The following is a 17,735-nucleotide window of genomic DNA, read 5'->3' as shown; positions in this document are numbered from 1 at the left end:
ACTTCATAAATGACTTAAGTCAGAGGTTTTCTTGTGACATTTGTGTCGGTGGAGTGTGTGTGTGCGTTTGTTTGTGTGCATCCTAAGAGAAGTAGACTGAGCTTTTCTTAATCTCCTCTTGTAATGAGTTTTCTCTTTTTTTTGTATTCAGATTAATTCTGGGATTGGGCTCAGTCCAATGTAATAGTGTTTGGTTGTCTCTAATCTTCTAAACCCATAATTCTTAATCAAAACCAAGGGCAGTATTTTTTATCATTATCTAATCCATCATGAATGAGGCCATGGATTACAATTCCGACCTTGGCATCCTGCACGACTGAGCACGACTTTTCTCCTTCCTAACCTAAAATCACCTCACCTGAACACCTCTGTTCTTGAGTAGTGTTTCTGAACACTGGTAAAATGCCTTCACCTTTGTTTATTCAACTTAGAAACAGAGAAATAAATAATAGACAGTATCTGTCTGTTTGTTAGTGACAAGGTCAGAAATTAATACCTATACGTCTATACCTCCTGCACAGTTGAAAATGATGTGATTAAGAGATGCAGGGATAGTGAGGATGAGAGATGACTCAAGGAGCCAATTGTTGACATTTTAAACATGCCCGAAAAGGCCGGTTTATTGTACTTATTCAGTTCATTTGGAGGAAAGGTCAACAAAGCACTAAAAAAACGCAGCAGGGCTAAATTCAGGCTGCTGCATTATAAAAAAAAAAACATTACATTAGAAGGAACATGTAGTGTTTCTACCTATCTTTGTGTCTCATGTCCCACATAGAAATCCTAGTTCACATATCACTACACAAAGCTCTCAACTGCACGTACCATACAAATACAGAAGAATCATATCTACACTGTAACTCCAGTATAAAAGAGTGGCAGGCATTTGAGTGTGTCTCATTCATCACACTGAGACGAACAGTCTCTGGGGCTGATAAGCCAGGTTCTGTGTCAACAGCCTGTCAATGAAGACAAACGGAGAGCAGGACGACTCTTGGAGGTGCAGATCATTTATCTGTCTCCCTGACTCTCCCTCCTCCTCTACTTTTCTCTCCTGCCAGCTGAAATCCTGGCTCTAAAAAATTAAGTGGGGAATGCTGCCATCTCCTGGCGTGCAGGTGAAATGTTCTTGCAGATATAAAACTTCACAGCAGTAAATTAGACCATGATAAAAACCCTGAACAGGAGAGTCACAGCTCCTAATTATATGATACATCTTTTTCTTTTGAAACTGTTCTCAAAGACTTAAAGTTAGTCTTAGTTTCTAGATTAAAATGAATGTCAAACTAATGTAGCTTGTAACTTCATGCCTTTTTTAAATTGAGATTAAATATGTGAACTTGTTTTTGTGACTGTCCATGAAGGATCACACAATTATTTCATCTATCTTTAAAATTCAAATAATTTAGAGTACAGTTACAAACTTAAAGTCAATGTGGTGTAAGACGATAAAAAGAAAAACATAAATATATGTTTTAAATATGATGGTGACAGGTGATTGGGTACTGGGCTCAGTGCTGATTTATATTGATATTATATATTACATAATGTTTGACTAAAAAGAAATGGTGAAAACGTCAGTAAGATGAATCAAGATAACTTAACATGAGTCACATTCCACATTATTGGTTCATCCAGAGATGTATGAATTATGAAACTGAAAGAAACTTTGGAGTCACACAGTCATAACACAACAGTCTCTACAGACTATTTCAAGAAAATCTCACGAAGATTGAAAAAAATGCATCAGCTGCATTTAGTTGGGTTTTAGTTTGTGTGGTGTTCATTCTGAGCTACTGCCTCATTGCACAGCTATTGCAAAGTCAAAGACCATCCCAGCAGCATGACCATGGCACTGAAAACAGTGCTGGAGCTATGGGCATTTTTGCAGGCATAAGTCATGTCATCTGAGACATTTAATTGGGCCCAGGCTGCCACAAGGGGACAGCGGATGGCATTCCTCCATTGCCTGCTCCCTGTTGTGTTGCTCCTCTCCGCGTGGCTGCACTCCGTGGGTATCATGTCCATACACACGCAAACTTGAGCTGCTGACTGACACCAGTGTGGTGGACTCCTAGTCTAAATAGATAATAATCTAGTTGGAGACTGAAGAGGGAAGTGGAGGTAAACTCTTGGAGAAGTATTTGTGCCATCTTTGCTGGATTTGCGCTGGGACGCAACAGCTGAGAGATCCTGTGTTTCCCGTTTTCCTGAAGATAAATCCACTGTGGTGCAGCAAACAGTCAGTACTGGGGACGTACAACATTACCTGATTTCAAACTTCACTGTGTGGAATTTCCTCGGTCGGTTCATTTTGCTTCAGGTAACAATAACCTGTTGACTCAGATGGGTCGTTTTCAGCTAAAGAGTGCATCCTGGAGATAGTCCATATGTATGAAATATATACTTACAGTGTGTGCACCATTATAGAATTAAAGTTATTAATACTGTCATATTTTAATACAGCACATGGTCTGATCAGTTATTATAACACAGACATGTGATCTTTCGACCTCTTTCCACCAGCTGACAGTGACATTATTTAAAAAAAGTGCTTCTTTGGTGGTGTAGAAGGTCATTGAAGCATGTTGTGCGGGACAGAGAGTTTACTGGGGTTAAAGCAGACAAATACCCTGATATAAAAAGCCTGTACCTTCACCGGACGGGGTAGCGGGGGGGGGATGGGGCACACAAAATCCAGACCTCAGGCCCAGTCTGTCAAAGCTCCCTAATTATTTAATCCCACTGCAGCTTTAAATGCATGATGAAACTGAGTGTTGGCTGTGTGTGTGTGCTGTATTAATAAGACTCCATACTTTCCTAGGTGTGGTTTAGTCCCATCACTTTATGATTCCAACTGAATAATACACCTGCAGAGTTTCATTCACCGATGTCACAATGATGTTGCATACATTCAGGCATCAAATTTGATTTATTTATATGTTTAAATCACATTTAAGACACCATACACACTGCTTTATTTCATGATAGAGCTCTTGAATTGTTAATAGATTACTGAAATCTACAAATGATTCATTAGTCATGTCATTATTACATCATCACTTGTCTGTCATCAGACCCTTTTGATTGTGCTAACAGCTGTGTTTTGTGCCTGTGGCCTCATGAAGGGATAAATGATCACCTCAACCAGAAGAGTGTCTCCTGATAAATCTGAAGTTAGAATCGCCTTCAGCCTTGACAACACATCAGGTAAATACGATCACATACATAGTCTGCCCACATTTCCACACACTGTATGACCTCCCTTTATATGAAAATGCTGACACACCTGTCTTCGGTATCTACTTATTTTGAGTGTAGTTACAGCTATTACTAAATTGCTCGTGTACAGTAACACTTAAGGAAGCTTGGAGCTCTACTTTTAATAAATTTCCAGTATGTGCTGAACACATACGCAGCATTCTTCCCACAATTTGCCTGGAGCAGCCCTCCCCCTCGCATCCTACCACTTGAACTGCGTTCATTCTTCTACGCTGTACCAAAGACAGGTGTTCTCTCTATTTCTGTGGGACCGCAGCATATTATAAACAGACTGCACATGCATGTGGATAGCTGTGCTAAAAGCACGTGTGCACCCTCACAACCTATTGTTCAACTGTTACTGTGGTGGCACCCTCTTATTAAAAACATCAGTAAAAATATGCATAGTTCACTTTGTCTCTTCCACCCTGCCCTACCTATAGTGCGAGGTGCTGTCTCTCAAGATGTTTTACTGCAGTGGGGCCAGGCACTGGGATGGCAGCTGCAGCTATGCAATGGCAGAGTCAGGTTTCCCTTCTAATACTAACAGTGTCCTGCTGCCTGATTCACTGTTCAGCTTTTAGAACACTGGCCTATATTTATAAGCAGTTAACACTTCCAGTCCTACTCCACCCATCTCTGATCCCCTCTTGTCTTTCTCTTAGGAAGTGAGATGAAGGGCTGGAGTACAAACAACACACTCAAATCTGGGCAGAAATATATTGAACGTTGGGATTGATACAGTGGGATCATCCCTAAAGCCCTTTGTGACCTCATGCCAGACTTGGATATAACCCCACGCTGTGTCCATTTTAAGCATAAGAACTGTATTTATTCCATTTCATAATTGGCCCCACGCCTGCAGGCTGGGCCACTAATGCTCCTGCTTTTAGAAGGTTGCATCATCCCAGGATTCTCCACGTGTTCCACAACTCCAGGGGGACATTACTGGCAAGGCAGAGGCTGGTGCAGACAACCTGCCTGTTTCTGTCTATCTGTCTGAATCCCCTTTCGGTTCATGCATCCCGCCTGTCTGTTCCTTCTGTTGACTGTGTTTATCTGTCTGCTCACAATCTTTATTTTTATCCTTCATATGTTTCAGCCTGACAGGCCATTACTGCTTTTCAGTAAGGAGACATGGCTCATTTAGTGTTGTTATGTTGTCGTGTCATATAAGAGCCCCCTATAGTGTTTCATTCTGGGCCTTTTATGAAAGGCATTAACGCGACCGCCTTTAGGTTAGGATAAGTCACTTGACTGTACACCAAGGGCATACATCAAACCACATTAAACTGGGAAGACATTAGGCACAGTATTGATTTACCAAATGAGGCTGAGATTGCTCTTCAAATGGAGAAGGAATGATTTCATTCTTTTCTGGTAAATAGCGAAATAAGCGCAAGACTCATAAGCCCCTATTCTGAATTTTTTACGCTTGCATTGCAACTTTTACTTAACTAGAAGATCTGAATGCTTCTTCCACCACTGCAGAAAACACACAATGTGCTTTGGAAATTGGTTAACAGTGAAGCCCACCTTTAAAGCAAAATTGTTTGTTAAATCGTTGCTATCATTCACCTGTTGTGTTTCAGTGTCAGAGGCTGTATGACATTTTCATTGTACTTATTATTCGTGTCCCCTGTCTCAAACCTTATTAGATGACCTTATAAATTTTTAATTGTAACTGAAAATGTGTTCTATTACAATAGATGTAAAAGATGTGGAGGACCTCTCCCAGACTTTCCCGGACCTTGAACAGCGATTACAGGTATTCAGTGCACACAGCAGCATCACGTTACACTGAACACACAACGCATGACAAAGTAGCATGAGTGAGTAGAGGAGTGCTGGTAGAGAATAGCCCTGCATGTCATTTCTGAACATTTGTGCTCTCTCCTGAGTAAAATGATATAATATACATGATTATTTTATTCATTCAGGCTAAAGATAGGATAATCAACGACTGAGTTTCCTATAAGGCCTTTTCTATTTAGGGTCTATGAACAAATCAATGTTTTCACTGTGTGTGTCTGCGCTTAGTGTTGTCATTGAATTATCCTTCAGTGAGTGTCAGTGGCAGGTCAGTGCCAAGTGCACGCTGGTTTAAAGTATCGAATGACAACAGTAGTAGCAGACCAATGAATGGTAGCTGTGACACTTTGCACTGTGTTAAAAAGAGTAACACATTTGTTTTTATACAAGTAGCATGAATTAAGCTGAGGTCGTACTTCAAGCACAGTAATCCCATGTTTTAGCAGGCATATTTTCAGCCACAGTAATTTCAGGTATTTGACCTTAAAAAAAAATACTCACAGATCAAAGTGCATGAAAAGCACATGCTCTCCAGCACCACTAATTAGTTGATTGATTAAAAAATAGTGAGACAACAAAACGATCTCACCTTGACTGTGGTAAACTGCAATGGATATTTTTATTTACTATGCTCTGGCATTTTTCAAGACTAAAAGGTCACTGAACACCCCTTACACTAACATGTCACATACTAGTCTCTCTGTGATCTTTTGCAGCCAGTACCTCCATGTGTGTCTCTGAGAGAGAGCGTTCAGGTGTACAAGGAACACTGCAGGATGGCCAGAGAGTTCCACCAAGTCAAACACGAGATTGCCGTGCTCGAGGACCGCAGGTAAGGCCCAACATGTGTCTGTATGTGCTCTCTTACCCGTAACAAATGTGATCACATTAAAAGATCAAACGTCCATTCACTCATTCAATTCAAGGAAGCCAACAGAGAATCTGTTAAAATAATAATAATTAAGGTTTAGAGGTTAATTCGCCAAACAAAAAATATTACAAATAAAAAAATAATGAAAAGTATATTGGACAAAACCGTCCACCAGATGGCACTTGTTAGTAGCTTCCATTCAACATTTAGCATATGACATCCTGAGAGCACTTCCCTTCAGATGGTGTTTTAACAGCTGGTTATGTGTGACTTGAATTCCAGATGTTTAATCTAAATATAATTACTTAACATCTAGGTTTTGTAATGTTTTGTGTACAGGAATGGGTGGATGTGAGAGTAGCATCTGCCTTGTGCATATTGGTTTACTCTAGATCATACTTGGACATGTGGGAAAGGTAAGGGTGGGTAGGGTATATTACAGTAACTGCGATCCTTCAGGTGTAATTGAGTGCGACCTGCTGTAAGCTCGAATGCACATATGCAGCCTACTGTACAGTGTATGCTTGCACAAAAGCTGGGGCACATAACACACAGTCTCCACTGTCCCCTGTGTCCTTAGCAGCTGTGGGTAGTCTTAGCAGAGGGATTTTGCCGGCCCTTTTCTGTTACCCCACCACCACACCTACAGGCACAAAGAGGCACGCACACACACAACCCACACCACTTGGCAGTTCCTAAGTAGAGAACAACAGGCAGACTGGTGGGAGTATAGCCTTCAGTTCAGATAAGAACATGATGAGTCAGAAACTCTTGGTTCTCTTTTCATGCTGACGTCCTTACCATTATCCACTGGCACGTACGCAGACACAAAGACACGCTAGTAGTAAATTGAGGACATCACATCACATTTACATTTAGCAGACACTTTTTCCAAAGCGAATTACGAGGTACAAGGCGAAGGTAGGCCACACCTGAGATTTGAACCCTAGTGTGGAGGTGTACGGTATACACTAGATTCAATCTGTCTTTTAATCTCAGTCAATCTCACTCCGCCAACATAACAGATACAAGAAGATGTAGTTCTATCTCTAGGGCTATTTTTTAAAGCGTCACTGTCCATAATAGGCTTGTTTTTGTAAATAGGTTAAGCTACGTGAGGTGGCTTCATTTTATTTCGCCTTCAACCATGTCAGTACAGTATATCAAATGTTTTTCTTTCTTTTTTCATCATAATCTCTAAACAGTCACACATTTGAATACACAGAAAAGGCACGGTGAATAAATAAGACTTTTAAGATTAAAAAAGGACAACTAGGTCGTTTTGCACAGTTTATGTCACATTTAGTCTGAATTCCCTGCTCAGTGAATGAATTCTTGTGAACTGAAAAAGATCTCTTCCCCTTTTTTTTTTCAGGCTCTCTTTGTCACATGCGTACACACACAAACCCACACTACAGTATGTGCACATGTTTCAGCTTGCTTCTAGTAATGGAAAAAAAAATCACCTCAAGGCCACACTGAATTCTCTAGATCTTTTTTACAGTAAGTCACACTGTGGTTTGTTGAAAACTTGGTGGTTTTAAAGCTGCATATTAAAAACATTTAAAAGCTATTATATAACAGTGAAATCTTACAACACAGTAGCATAATCACCATTACATTATGGTGATTACATATGTTCTTCAGTTACTGTACCATTTCAGATGGAATTACAAGTCCTGGAACTTGGTAGAGAAATGTGGAAAAACTAAAAATAGTTTGAGGATGTAAAGATATGCATGTCATAGTTTCCATCAAAGTGTTATTTCATGTTTTTGTTTTACTGTCTCTTCCTTGTGGAGCTGGTCTTTCAGGAAATGAATTCTGGTTTCAGCATGAAGAGATAGAATGAATAGTCTATTGTAACCAAAGACTGCAAAGTAGTAGTGAGTAGACTTTAGAGCTCTAACTCAACAAATTATGTTTGAAAAGAAGAAGCTTTTCCTGTTTAGACATATTATATTGGGTGCCAAAATAATTATAAAACAAATGTGATTTTTCACATATAAACTATTTATGGAAATGCAAGACACACAAATTTATTTAAAGGTTGTTTCCAGATACACGATGATGTTTAAATGACATCATCATATTGGCAAACTCAGCATATGTGTATGTGAATGTGCGTGAACGGAGACTCCTCTTCTTCTGTGTTGATGCTGCTGTTTTATGTGACTTGGCACTTATCGGCTGTAATACGACGCTGACATTCACACACACACACATGACACACATCTTGTACAAATACAGTACATGTGTGTGTATACCTACACTGCCTTTCAAAGTCCAAAGATTGACCAGTGTTTGTTAGGCTAAGTCAGCGTGTTGTGTACCATTCCTCATCTCCCTCCTCTGTTTCACGTACTCAGGTTTCTTCCATTTTATTCTGTAATTGACCATAGTCACCAAGTGTCTTATTTAATTATTGTTACCAGGGTGGTGAGTTTTGTTGCCCAACAACAAGCACCATCAGTTCTGTTCATGTTCAGCCTTTCCTGTAAGTTTGCATTGTTTCCATTGGTATTTTGGTCTCAGTGGTTTCCTCCTACACAGAAACAAGACAGCCAGAGACTGTAAATTGCTCATAGGTACAAATGTGAAAGATTGTCTGGAAATTTGCTTTCTCTGATCCCTGAAACCCTTTATGGGTGTTTCCCTGCCTCTAGCTAAATGTGTGTTGGGACTGTCTCCAACTGTTCTCTACAGATAAAGATCAAGTTGGAAAATAAACATATACCTCAACAGTCAATCAACTGTAGATTTTGATGTTGTAGTTTTGTTTTTTGTTTTTTTATAATGAATATTACATTGTGCACCCCTGCTAAAATCTCCCTCGTCCACACAGGCGTAAGTTGCTGGCAGAGCTGGTGGAGGATGAGAAGGTTGCCATGGAAATTGCCCGTCTTGAGGAGGAGTTTCGGCATCTAACAGAGGAGAACCGCAACTTGGTGACGGTCCACAACGAGCGCGCTCAACAGCTGGAGAGGCTCTGCCTGACCAACCAAACGAGGCAGAACTCCTCGTGACCTCCGATCTCCACAGAACCTGAGACCTCTAGACATCAGTCCGTAAATAAAGGCTCAGCAAGTGCTCACGCTACAAAACTTTGTGTGAATCAGCTAATTACACAGAAAGGAGCCGTGTTTGTTCACGTCTGAGTCACTTGTTTGAACCACAGACCTTCTGTCATCATCAGTGTGAAGTTGTGATAGTGATTCTACTAAGCTATGGCAAAAGGCAACCTTTCAGAGTACTGTTTCATTATTGTTTGGGCTTGCAGAAATGTACTGGTCATTATTGCAGCACCTCACCGTAACTATTTATTCAGTGTCAGCTGCTGTGATATGACCAGTTATTCTGATATCTGTCTCAGACCCTGTGGAGAATCAGATTTTTTACCAGAGATGTGTGGAGAGAGCCAAAGGTAGTATGATGTGGTCCAAATGTTGTATTTTAAGGAGTAATTTCTCTCCCTTTCCCGCTCTCCCACTCCCACACTACCAACCTAAGCCTGTCAAGTTCCTCTTATGGTAAAACGGAAATGAGATGATTGTTTAACTCAGTGTTAGGGATCAGGAAATTAGAGCCATTTGTGAACAGCAGAAGAGCTGTCTGTAGTCTGCTGCGGTGCAACACTGTAAGAACTGTACATTTCTCATGTAGCATGTCTCACTTACCTGTAGAAAGGGAAGTGTACAACAAGATAAAATGTTCATCATGCTCATTCAACAATAAAATGCATTTTATTTATACACCAGCATCAGTTCCTTCCTGCAGTTTCATTTCTCCAGGCTGTAGTGTTGGCTGTGTGCTTTATCATGCTATTGCACCACTTCTATGGAAAAAGGAACTAGATTGTCGTTTTGTTTTGTTTTTTTGTTTTGTTTTGTTTTTTTTTTTTTTTTCTTCATGAGGAGATTAGCTCATTCTGGAATTATGAAACAGTCACTTGATAGGCCAGCTAGAGCCTGGCTTCCCTATTTCTCCCTAAGAGCATGTGACATTGGTAACAGTACAAGTGACAACTCAGCTTACAGTGAATGTATTTTCTTTATAGAAAAACCGAAATGCAAATTGTTTTCATTCCTTTTTATGCCAGTATTAATGAGCCTCTATAGTCACCAATTGATTTTTGATATGAGAACAAATTTACAATGATATTTGTTTGTGCGTCTGCTAGCAGGGCATGCTCACTCTCTTATGCACTCTGACTCTCTCTCTACCCCCCTCTCTCTCTCTCTCTGACACACACACACACAAACACACAACACTTGAACTGAGCTCACAGAAAGATTTGCTGCTACCTGGAAAACCACCAAGATATGCGCCTACAATTACCTACTGAGAAATATTAACCTTTAGAAGTTAATAGGGTTCACGTCACAGCCTTCTCCTCCTTGAACCAGGTCAGTTTCATTTGTTTCATTTGTTTTTACACAACCTGTTCTCAAAATACACTGTCTGCTTTTAGTGGAGTCAGTTCACACCAATCTAAATCTAACAACACCCACATTAGATGAAATCCTGTGTACACACTGGGTTTGTTTTGCAGATCTTTACTATAATCTCCAAATCGTGTTCGGTGTGAATCTCTAAAGGGATTTTCTGGGAAAAGCTAGTTAGTTTACTTGATCCGAGGGTGGGATTGGTATGGCCGGGAAAACTGCTTGCTCATCCTTTATCAGCAGGAGTGCATGAGTCAGCGCTTGCTCTGTTACACCCAGAGTGGTTGCAACACACACACACACACACACACACACACACACACACACACACACACACACACACACACACACACACACACACACACACACACACACACACACACACACACACACTCTTCCTCTACCCCTCCCTCCCTCTCAGATACTCACACACAGGCCATATGACTGAGTCAGGCTCAGTTTTTAGTTTGCAACAGAGTTGAGATAAAGCTTTCTGGGAAGACTGGGCAGCATTCCGTTTAGAAATAACTATGTGCGCTCAACAGCTGGGACTTTCTTTAACACTCTTAACACTTTTGGATATGTTTAGTTCAGCTGCGTAAGGTAGGCGTGTTTTTGTTGTTGTTTTAACCTCTGTGTGCTCATAGGTGGCATTTGTTAACTCTAAATGTGTTTGTGTGTGGCTTACATGTAGATGTCCCTCATGGCCATGTCTGCTTCCCAGTCATCCATGTTTACGTTTGAGTCTACGGTGCACTGCTCCCATGTGCTGCGCAGCCTGGACGAGCAGCGGCGCCAGGACGCACTGTGCGACGTTACAGTGGCGGCGGAGGGTCAGAGTTTCCGAGCCCACCGCTCGGTGCTGGCGTCCTGCAGTGACTACTTCGCACACAGGATCTCAAGCCTCGCACAGCACGGCGCGGTCATCACCCTGCCACAAGAGGTGAGACGTCACCTGACGTGCTGCCCGAGAGCGCAGGAGATCAGCTCGGGCTGTGGTGTTGTTGGCGTGAAAGTGACAACAGGGAGATTTGCTGCCACACCAAGTGCTGATTTGTTTCATTTCATTTTATTTCTTCTTTTTAGCTGCCAGTCATTTAAAACATTTAAAATCACTGAATATTTAAACGAACTGTATGTGATGCCAGAAAGTTTGACAAATCCTGTTCAACCAGTCACAAGGAAACATATTAACTTTAGATTATTATATTATTAGAAGTTAAATTATCATATATGTGCTAGTTGTTGAGCCAGGAGCGTTTCCATGTCCCTAAACATCTGTTTGTTGTTTTTATTTTTATTGTTTTGTGCAGGTGACTGCTGCAGGCTTTGAGCCCTTGCTGAAGTTTGCCTACACATCCAAATTACACTTTAGGAAAGATAATGTCCTAGAAATACGAAACTCAGCTTCAATACTCGGCTTCAGAGACTTAGACGAGGCATGTTTTGATTTCCTCCTCCCTAAGTTCTTCTCCACCAGCAAAGCCTCTGGCCCTTTTTCTAGAAAGACCTGTTGTAAAAAGAAATGCAAGAGACGATTATCAAAGGAAGGCTGTGGCCTTGACGCTGACGATGTTTGGTTGGGCGAGAAAGAAGTAAAACCAGTTGCTGACTCACCATCTCAGCAGGAAGTGTCTTGGCTTTCTAACAAAGCAGTGACCAGGGAAATGGGAAGTCAGAGCAGTACAGATACACGCTCACCTGTACCTGAAGGAATAAAGAACACTTTTATGCAGTGCCCAAAGTACCGCAAGTTCCAGCGAGCTTGTGGGAAGGAAAATTGCGTCATTGCGTCGTCAGTAATCAGGGATGGCTGCAATCTGTCCTGCATGCCCTGCTCCAGCCGTGCAAGCAGTAATAATGAAACTGATATTGAATTCCCTAGCAAGTCAACCGCTGATACCACCAGACAGAGCAAAGAAGGGGCTGATGATTCATGGAAAACTGAAATACATGATAAGAAAACAGAGGAGAAAGCCCTGGAGGCTCAGTCGAAGAGAGAGGACGCTCATGTGCCTATGAAAGATGAAAGAGAGGGAAAGTGGGATGAGAAGGAAAGAGAAACTGATATTTTGAGAACAGAGGAAGAAATGGAGCACACTGCTGGATTTAGATCTTTGGGCAGATCCAGTGTCCAGAGAGTCTCTGTGGGCTCCAGCACAGTGCTGGGTGTCAGGGTCATCTGGGTTAATATTGAGCCATTGCCCCCTGAAGGCCTTAGCTGAAGGCTGTGCACTTGCAATGTCAGTGGGGCATGAAAGGTTTGTCATGGACATTAAAGAGGACAAGAAAACTAAAGACTCTGGTGCACTAGAGCCAGTATCTATGCTACAGGAGTCAGAAGAACAGGAAGAAGCTGAGGAGAAAAGAGTGAACACTGCCCGCAAAGAAGGAGGGAATAGAGAACAAACAGGTACCGTGGAGAGAGTAACCCTACTGATAAATAATGTGAGAGACAAAAGCTCCAGAGAGGTGGCTGAGAACCTGGCCAAACCTCTTCAGGCAAATCTCCATGACCCTGATGTAGGAAGTTCCTCTGAGATAGGGATTAAACAGGTACAGAGCACATCGTTAGAGTGGCTGAAGCACGTCAACATCAGCACCAGCAGCTCCAGTTGTCCCTTTTTCGAGGATTTCCAGGACCAAAGAAAATGTTCATGGAAGGGAACGCGGCTGTCTGAGTGTGAGGGGGCATCTCAATCAGGAGCATCTCTAAACTCAGGAGAGGACGGAGAGGACGGAGAGGACGGAGACTCAGAGACGGAAACAGAAGGGGACAGTGAGTCCTACGCAAGGGAGAGGGCCCGACAGGTGAGCTCCATTCTGTTCTTCTTTAACTCTGCAGTGCTGAAATGAACCTGCGTCAGTGAGATCACTCCGACTGTAGATTGGTTCTCTGCTATGTTTGTCTTAGATAACACGTTTGGGACTTTTATTTTAGGCCCAAGCGAGCGTTCCTGCAACAGAAAGTAGAGACACCATAATTACAAGTTAAATATTCACCAAATAGAAATGATAATGTGCGTGTATGTGTGTGAGGGCGCCCGCATGTGTACTGTGACAATGTGCACGTGTCTTGTTAATTGGTTCAGAGTCCAACTCAGCTGAACTTGACACCTCGGCCTGTTGTGTTAGCAACGACAACAGTCGACACAGACAACAGGTTTGAGGAATCTCTTATATCACTGTCCAGACACTGTTTGGGGTTTGACTGAAAGTACGAACAGTGTAGTGAGAATGCAAAGTATGTCATTTTAGATAAAAATAAAACCAGTGCTTTTATTTACACTAGATAAAGCACTACAAGATTTATACTGCTCCAATAAACTGGTGAGAGTACATTTCCTGTCACACATTTGCAGCAGAAGTAATCCAAAACCTGACCTCTGCTTTTCTGCTTGTTTTTAGAGTTAATAATTAACACCTTAGTAAAAATATAACTGTCATCTCTATATACATTTGGACTTTTTCTCACTTCTATGTACAGTTCCACACAGATTCTTGCATTCTGTTCATTGGGATTCAATTTAATCCTAGGATTTTTTAAACTCACACTATTTTATGTCAAGTGTATTCCGGCATTTACTGCATGACATGCCATATAATGAGCAGGTGATCCTTCAGTGATGGGGATACTGTACCCACTCATTGTCCCTTTATCTGTTTGTGTAATCTGTATTTTCTGTTTGGGTGTTCTCAGGTGCAGTTGCCGTTCTCTGTAGACTGGATTGTGGATCTGAGTAGAAATGACTTTCAGCAGCTGTTGAAGCAACAGGTCTTAACAGCTGAACAGTTGGAGTTTGTCCATGACATGAGACGGAGGAGTAAAAACCGCCTCGCAGCTCAGCGCTGCCGCAAGAGGAAACTAGACTGCATATACAATCTGCAGTGCGAAATCCACAAACTGGTAAAGGTTTTTGTGTTTAACTGAAAAAAACGCTTTTTTGTTGTAGTTGTTGTTGTTGTTGAAAAAAATATTAATCAGATTGTTTGTACTGCATGTGTATGTCACAGAAGACAGAGAGGGAGAAGCTGCTGATGGAGAAGAGCCAACTGAACCAGCTGAAGTTGAAAACATGTCACACTGTCACTGCATTGTGTCAGAAGGTGTGCAACGAAGCCAACCTGCAGCCAGAGCAACTCCAGGTGTTAGCCAAGTACACCACACCAGACTGCCCTCTGGCCTCTTTCTTTCCAAACATAGACTCACTCCTTTCACAGCCTGGATTTCCACTGGAGTCTGAGAGTTCATTGTCTGCCTGTTCTGTGTGCCCCAATAAGTACACAGCTTTTGAGGAGACTTCATCCACCTCTAGCAGGGATACAGGAGATGGTCAGTATTCACCATCTCGCATCCCATCCACCACTCAATGTGTGCAGTTTTATTGAAAGTCATGGGATCAAAATGATTATTAAATAAAAAATTTCCACTTTGTATCATACACATGTAAGGGTGCACAACATCTACCATGGGCTAATTGTCCCATATCTATGGTGCACCTGGTGCAGGCTGCAAAACAAACAAGTTGTAGATCTCATATTAACATGACAATGCATTTATTGTATAATGAGAAACCTCACATGTTTTAACTCATGCTGACTTTGGATTAAAAACTCAAGACTTACAGTAAGAGGTCAAAAAAACATTCCAGATATTCAAAACCACAAAGTTCCCAAAGTTTAAAGATAGAAGACATGTTCAAAAAGCATTTTTATACAGTACGATATTACACAATTCTCAGGTAATGACAGGAAAATGCAACATTCATTGCACACAGTGTTGGATCTGCTCCTATGCAGAGGACAACACACCACTGCCTTTTGCACCAAAACCAAATAACTCAACAAAAGGACTTGATATATGTTTACTTTCTGGTCGCATGTCTGTCTGTAATATTTCACGCTGTCATTGTGGTAGCTTCTCCTCATCTAACCACAGTGACATAGTCTGTCTAGGTTGCATATGCACATCTCAAGCTTTGCTTTGACTGACTAATCCAGAACTTATAAATTAGACTACATGTTTGTAAAAAAAAAAAAAAACCTCGGCGCGCCTCAGTGTTGTATTATAAATGAACACATCATGCTGCCTCACGGGGTTCAACAGAAATCAGGAAATGAAAGTCGGATGTTGTGTGCCTGTCCTGCATCGTAGCAACCACTTGACGCTTCTGTTATTACTGAATGGAAACATTATGGGTTACCCACAACCTCATTTTCTCAACACCCTGAGCTAAATTACTGTCAAGGGTCAATTGAACAATGTAGCAATAACCTATTAATGGACGCAGTACAAGCCAATGTATGTTTATATTTTGTGTCTCCTTTAGCCTATTTGTTTGTGGATTTCATTCATTACGTCATGTACTAAGGCTTTCCTGTCAACTTTCACCTATTTTTACTGTGGATCTTTGGCACTCAGGACATTTTCTCCCAGAGTTCCTCAAATTCCACCTTTACTGTATGTACATATGTTTGTTGATTTTGCCTATTTTGAGAATAATAATCATCACAGTGCAGCTGGTTTTAAAATGATATGAGTAAAATATGAAAACAACCTAAATAAAATAAATCTAACCAGGTACTCTGATATTATAAGAAGTAATAACCACATAGTATTTCCAGGACAGTGAGGTTTATATGTGTTAGGATGCCTGGCGATAGTTAATGGCAAGAGATTCTCCACCACCAAGCAGACAGCACATGCAAGGTAATACTAAATAACACTGGTGCTTATTGCCCCCTTGTGGCATCTACAGGCCAATATGACAACATGTCAACATACCGATGGTCGTACATTGTAGATATACACACATGCACACACACTTTTCTGTTTATTTGGGGGGAAAAAATGACTGTATGTTTTTGGATTGCTGTATTTTGTAACATCAATATTAAAACAGAATACAAATTGCTTTAGACACAACACAACCTCGTCAATTTTGACACTTGTGAGTGAACCAACAGCAGCTGAGATCCTAAAAATCAAAAGGGCCATAAAAGTCAGATTAGTAATCGTAACATTTTGAAGTTGAATTTTGAAGTTGCATGTAAGTGAATGAAGTTGCGTGCAGTGTGACTAATCTCACAACAGATGGCACCACACGAGCACTTTCCACAGGTGACAGCAGGAGGACATTTATTCAAATCATATGTTTTCTATCATCCGAGTTCTTAGCTGAATTACTTCACATTGCCTAAAGATTGTTGGTCTCCATGTGACTCAGCTGGCTGAATGTGCTCTGATCTAATTTTATCTGGAAAATATTTCAAAGGCAGTCGAACATGACCTTTTTTAATGTGTCTGCATGTGTTTACCCGATCGCACTCTTGATGAGCTGTCTGTAACCTTTTGTTGCTGTGAGATTTAAGTATTAGTTCTCTCCCAGTTCATTTTCTTCTACCTGCTTCTCCTCATCTCTTTTTGTCTCTGTGAGAATATGTGGGTGTTTTTCTGTAGGTGGTTCTTTGGCAGAGCCTGAGAACTACAGCAAACACAATATGTTAGGCTCATAATCCCAGTAATGAATAGTTCGATTTGTGCCAGCTGTTGTTGCAGGAAGAGTTAACAGACAAAACTTGGAGAATTTGGTCCCAGAAATAAAATAAATGTTTATGTTATTGTTTAATTTGTTGCTATCTCCTTTATAATTCTTAAAACAATGGCGGCTTCACACAATTATGAAGGCAATTGCAGCTACAATGAGTGTATTCCCTAAAGCACGTGTGTTTGTTTTTTCATCTGCAAATATCCACTTATCTAGTATGTATTGGTCAACTTATTGCTTTATGAATTTCAGATGACATTCTTCCAAGAGGGAAGATCATTTGATGGGTTGTTGGTGGTTATCTCTCAATGTGAGCCAAGAGCAGACGACCAAATCTAATCCTTCAGGCAGATAATAATCCACTCTGGCATGTGGCTTCCTAATAAGAACCTGAAAGTCCTGGATCAGCCTGAAGACACACACATGCACATGCATACACACTTTCTTACCTCAACAACATACCAGTCTACACCTACCAAGTATGGATTACGTTTTGTACAGCTCATACGTTTTTAAAACAATTAATTTAATTGAGACAATGATATACAATTTGTGAAATCCAATTTCAAGCTTATTAGACACCATAAAACTCTAATGGTTTGTAAAACTCACAGGAAAGATATCGAAATAGTCATCATGACAGCAACTGTTTCCTTTTGTGGCAATCTTGAGGTAAACAGAAATATGGCATTCACGTTGTTTTGATGTTTTAACGTCTTTTAATGAAATATAATCATCTTTTGCTGCCACTTTTTATTTCTGACTTTATACTGGTTGTTTTTTTGGTTTTATTGCATT

The 17,735-nt window shown here is 40.9% G+C and overlaps 2 protein-coding genes across 3 annotated transcripts; both read left to right on the top strand.

The window, feature by feature from the left end:
- Positions 1–2,035: 2,035 nt before the first annotated feature.
- Positions 2,036–9,576, top strand: map3k7cl (map3k7 C-terminal like). Of its 2 annotated transcripts, none has more exons than XM_026372617.1 (5): positions 2,036–2,323; positions 3,129–3,210; positions 4,971–5,029; positions 5,790–5,905; positions 8,790–9,576. In XM_026372617.1, the coding sequence occupies exons 2-5, from the start codon at positions 3,135–3,137 to the stop codon at positions 8,968–8,970; spliced, it is 432 nt and encodes a 143-aa protein (XP_026228402.1). In that variant the 5' UTR covers positions 2,036–2,323; positions 3,129–3,134; the 3' UTR covers positions 8,971–9,576. The 2 variants fall into 2 exon arrangements, with proteins under 2 accessions (XP_026228402.1, XP_026228401.1); XM_026372616.1 differs by having other exon boundaries at positions 3,100–3,210.
- Positions 9,577–10,804: 1,228 nt separating this feature from the next.
- On the top strand, positions 10,805–15,908 carry LOC113170245 (transcription regulator protein BACH1-like). The gene is given in 6 exon segments (XM_026372262.1): positions 10,805–10,992; positions 11,084–11,332; positions 11,703–12,566; positions 12,568–13,200; positions 14,090–14,296; positions 14,404–15,908. Coding segments are annotated over 5 exon segments (2,328 nt in total). The 5' UTR covers positions 10,805–10,992; the 3' UTR covers positions 14,779–15,908.
- The last annotated feature ends 1,827 nt before the right edge of the window (positions 15,909–17,735 follow it).

This window comes from Anabas testudineus, chromosome 14 (genome assembly GCF_900324465.2).
Source record: "Anabas testudineus chromosome 14, fAnaTes1.2, whole genome shotgun sequence".
Lineage (NCBI taxonomy): Eukaryota > Metazoa > Chordata > Actinopteri > Anabantiformes > Anabantidae > Anabas > Anabas testudineus.
The sequence above is the reverse complement of the archived record's forward strand: the minus strand, read 5'-3'. Positions and strand labels throughout refer to the sequence as shown.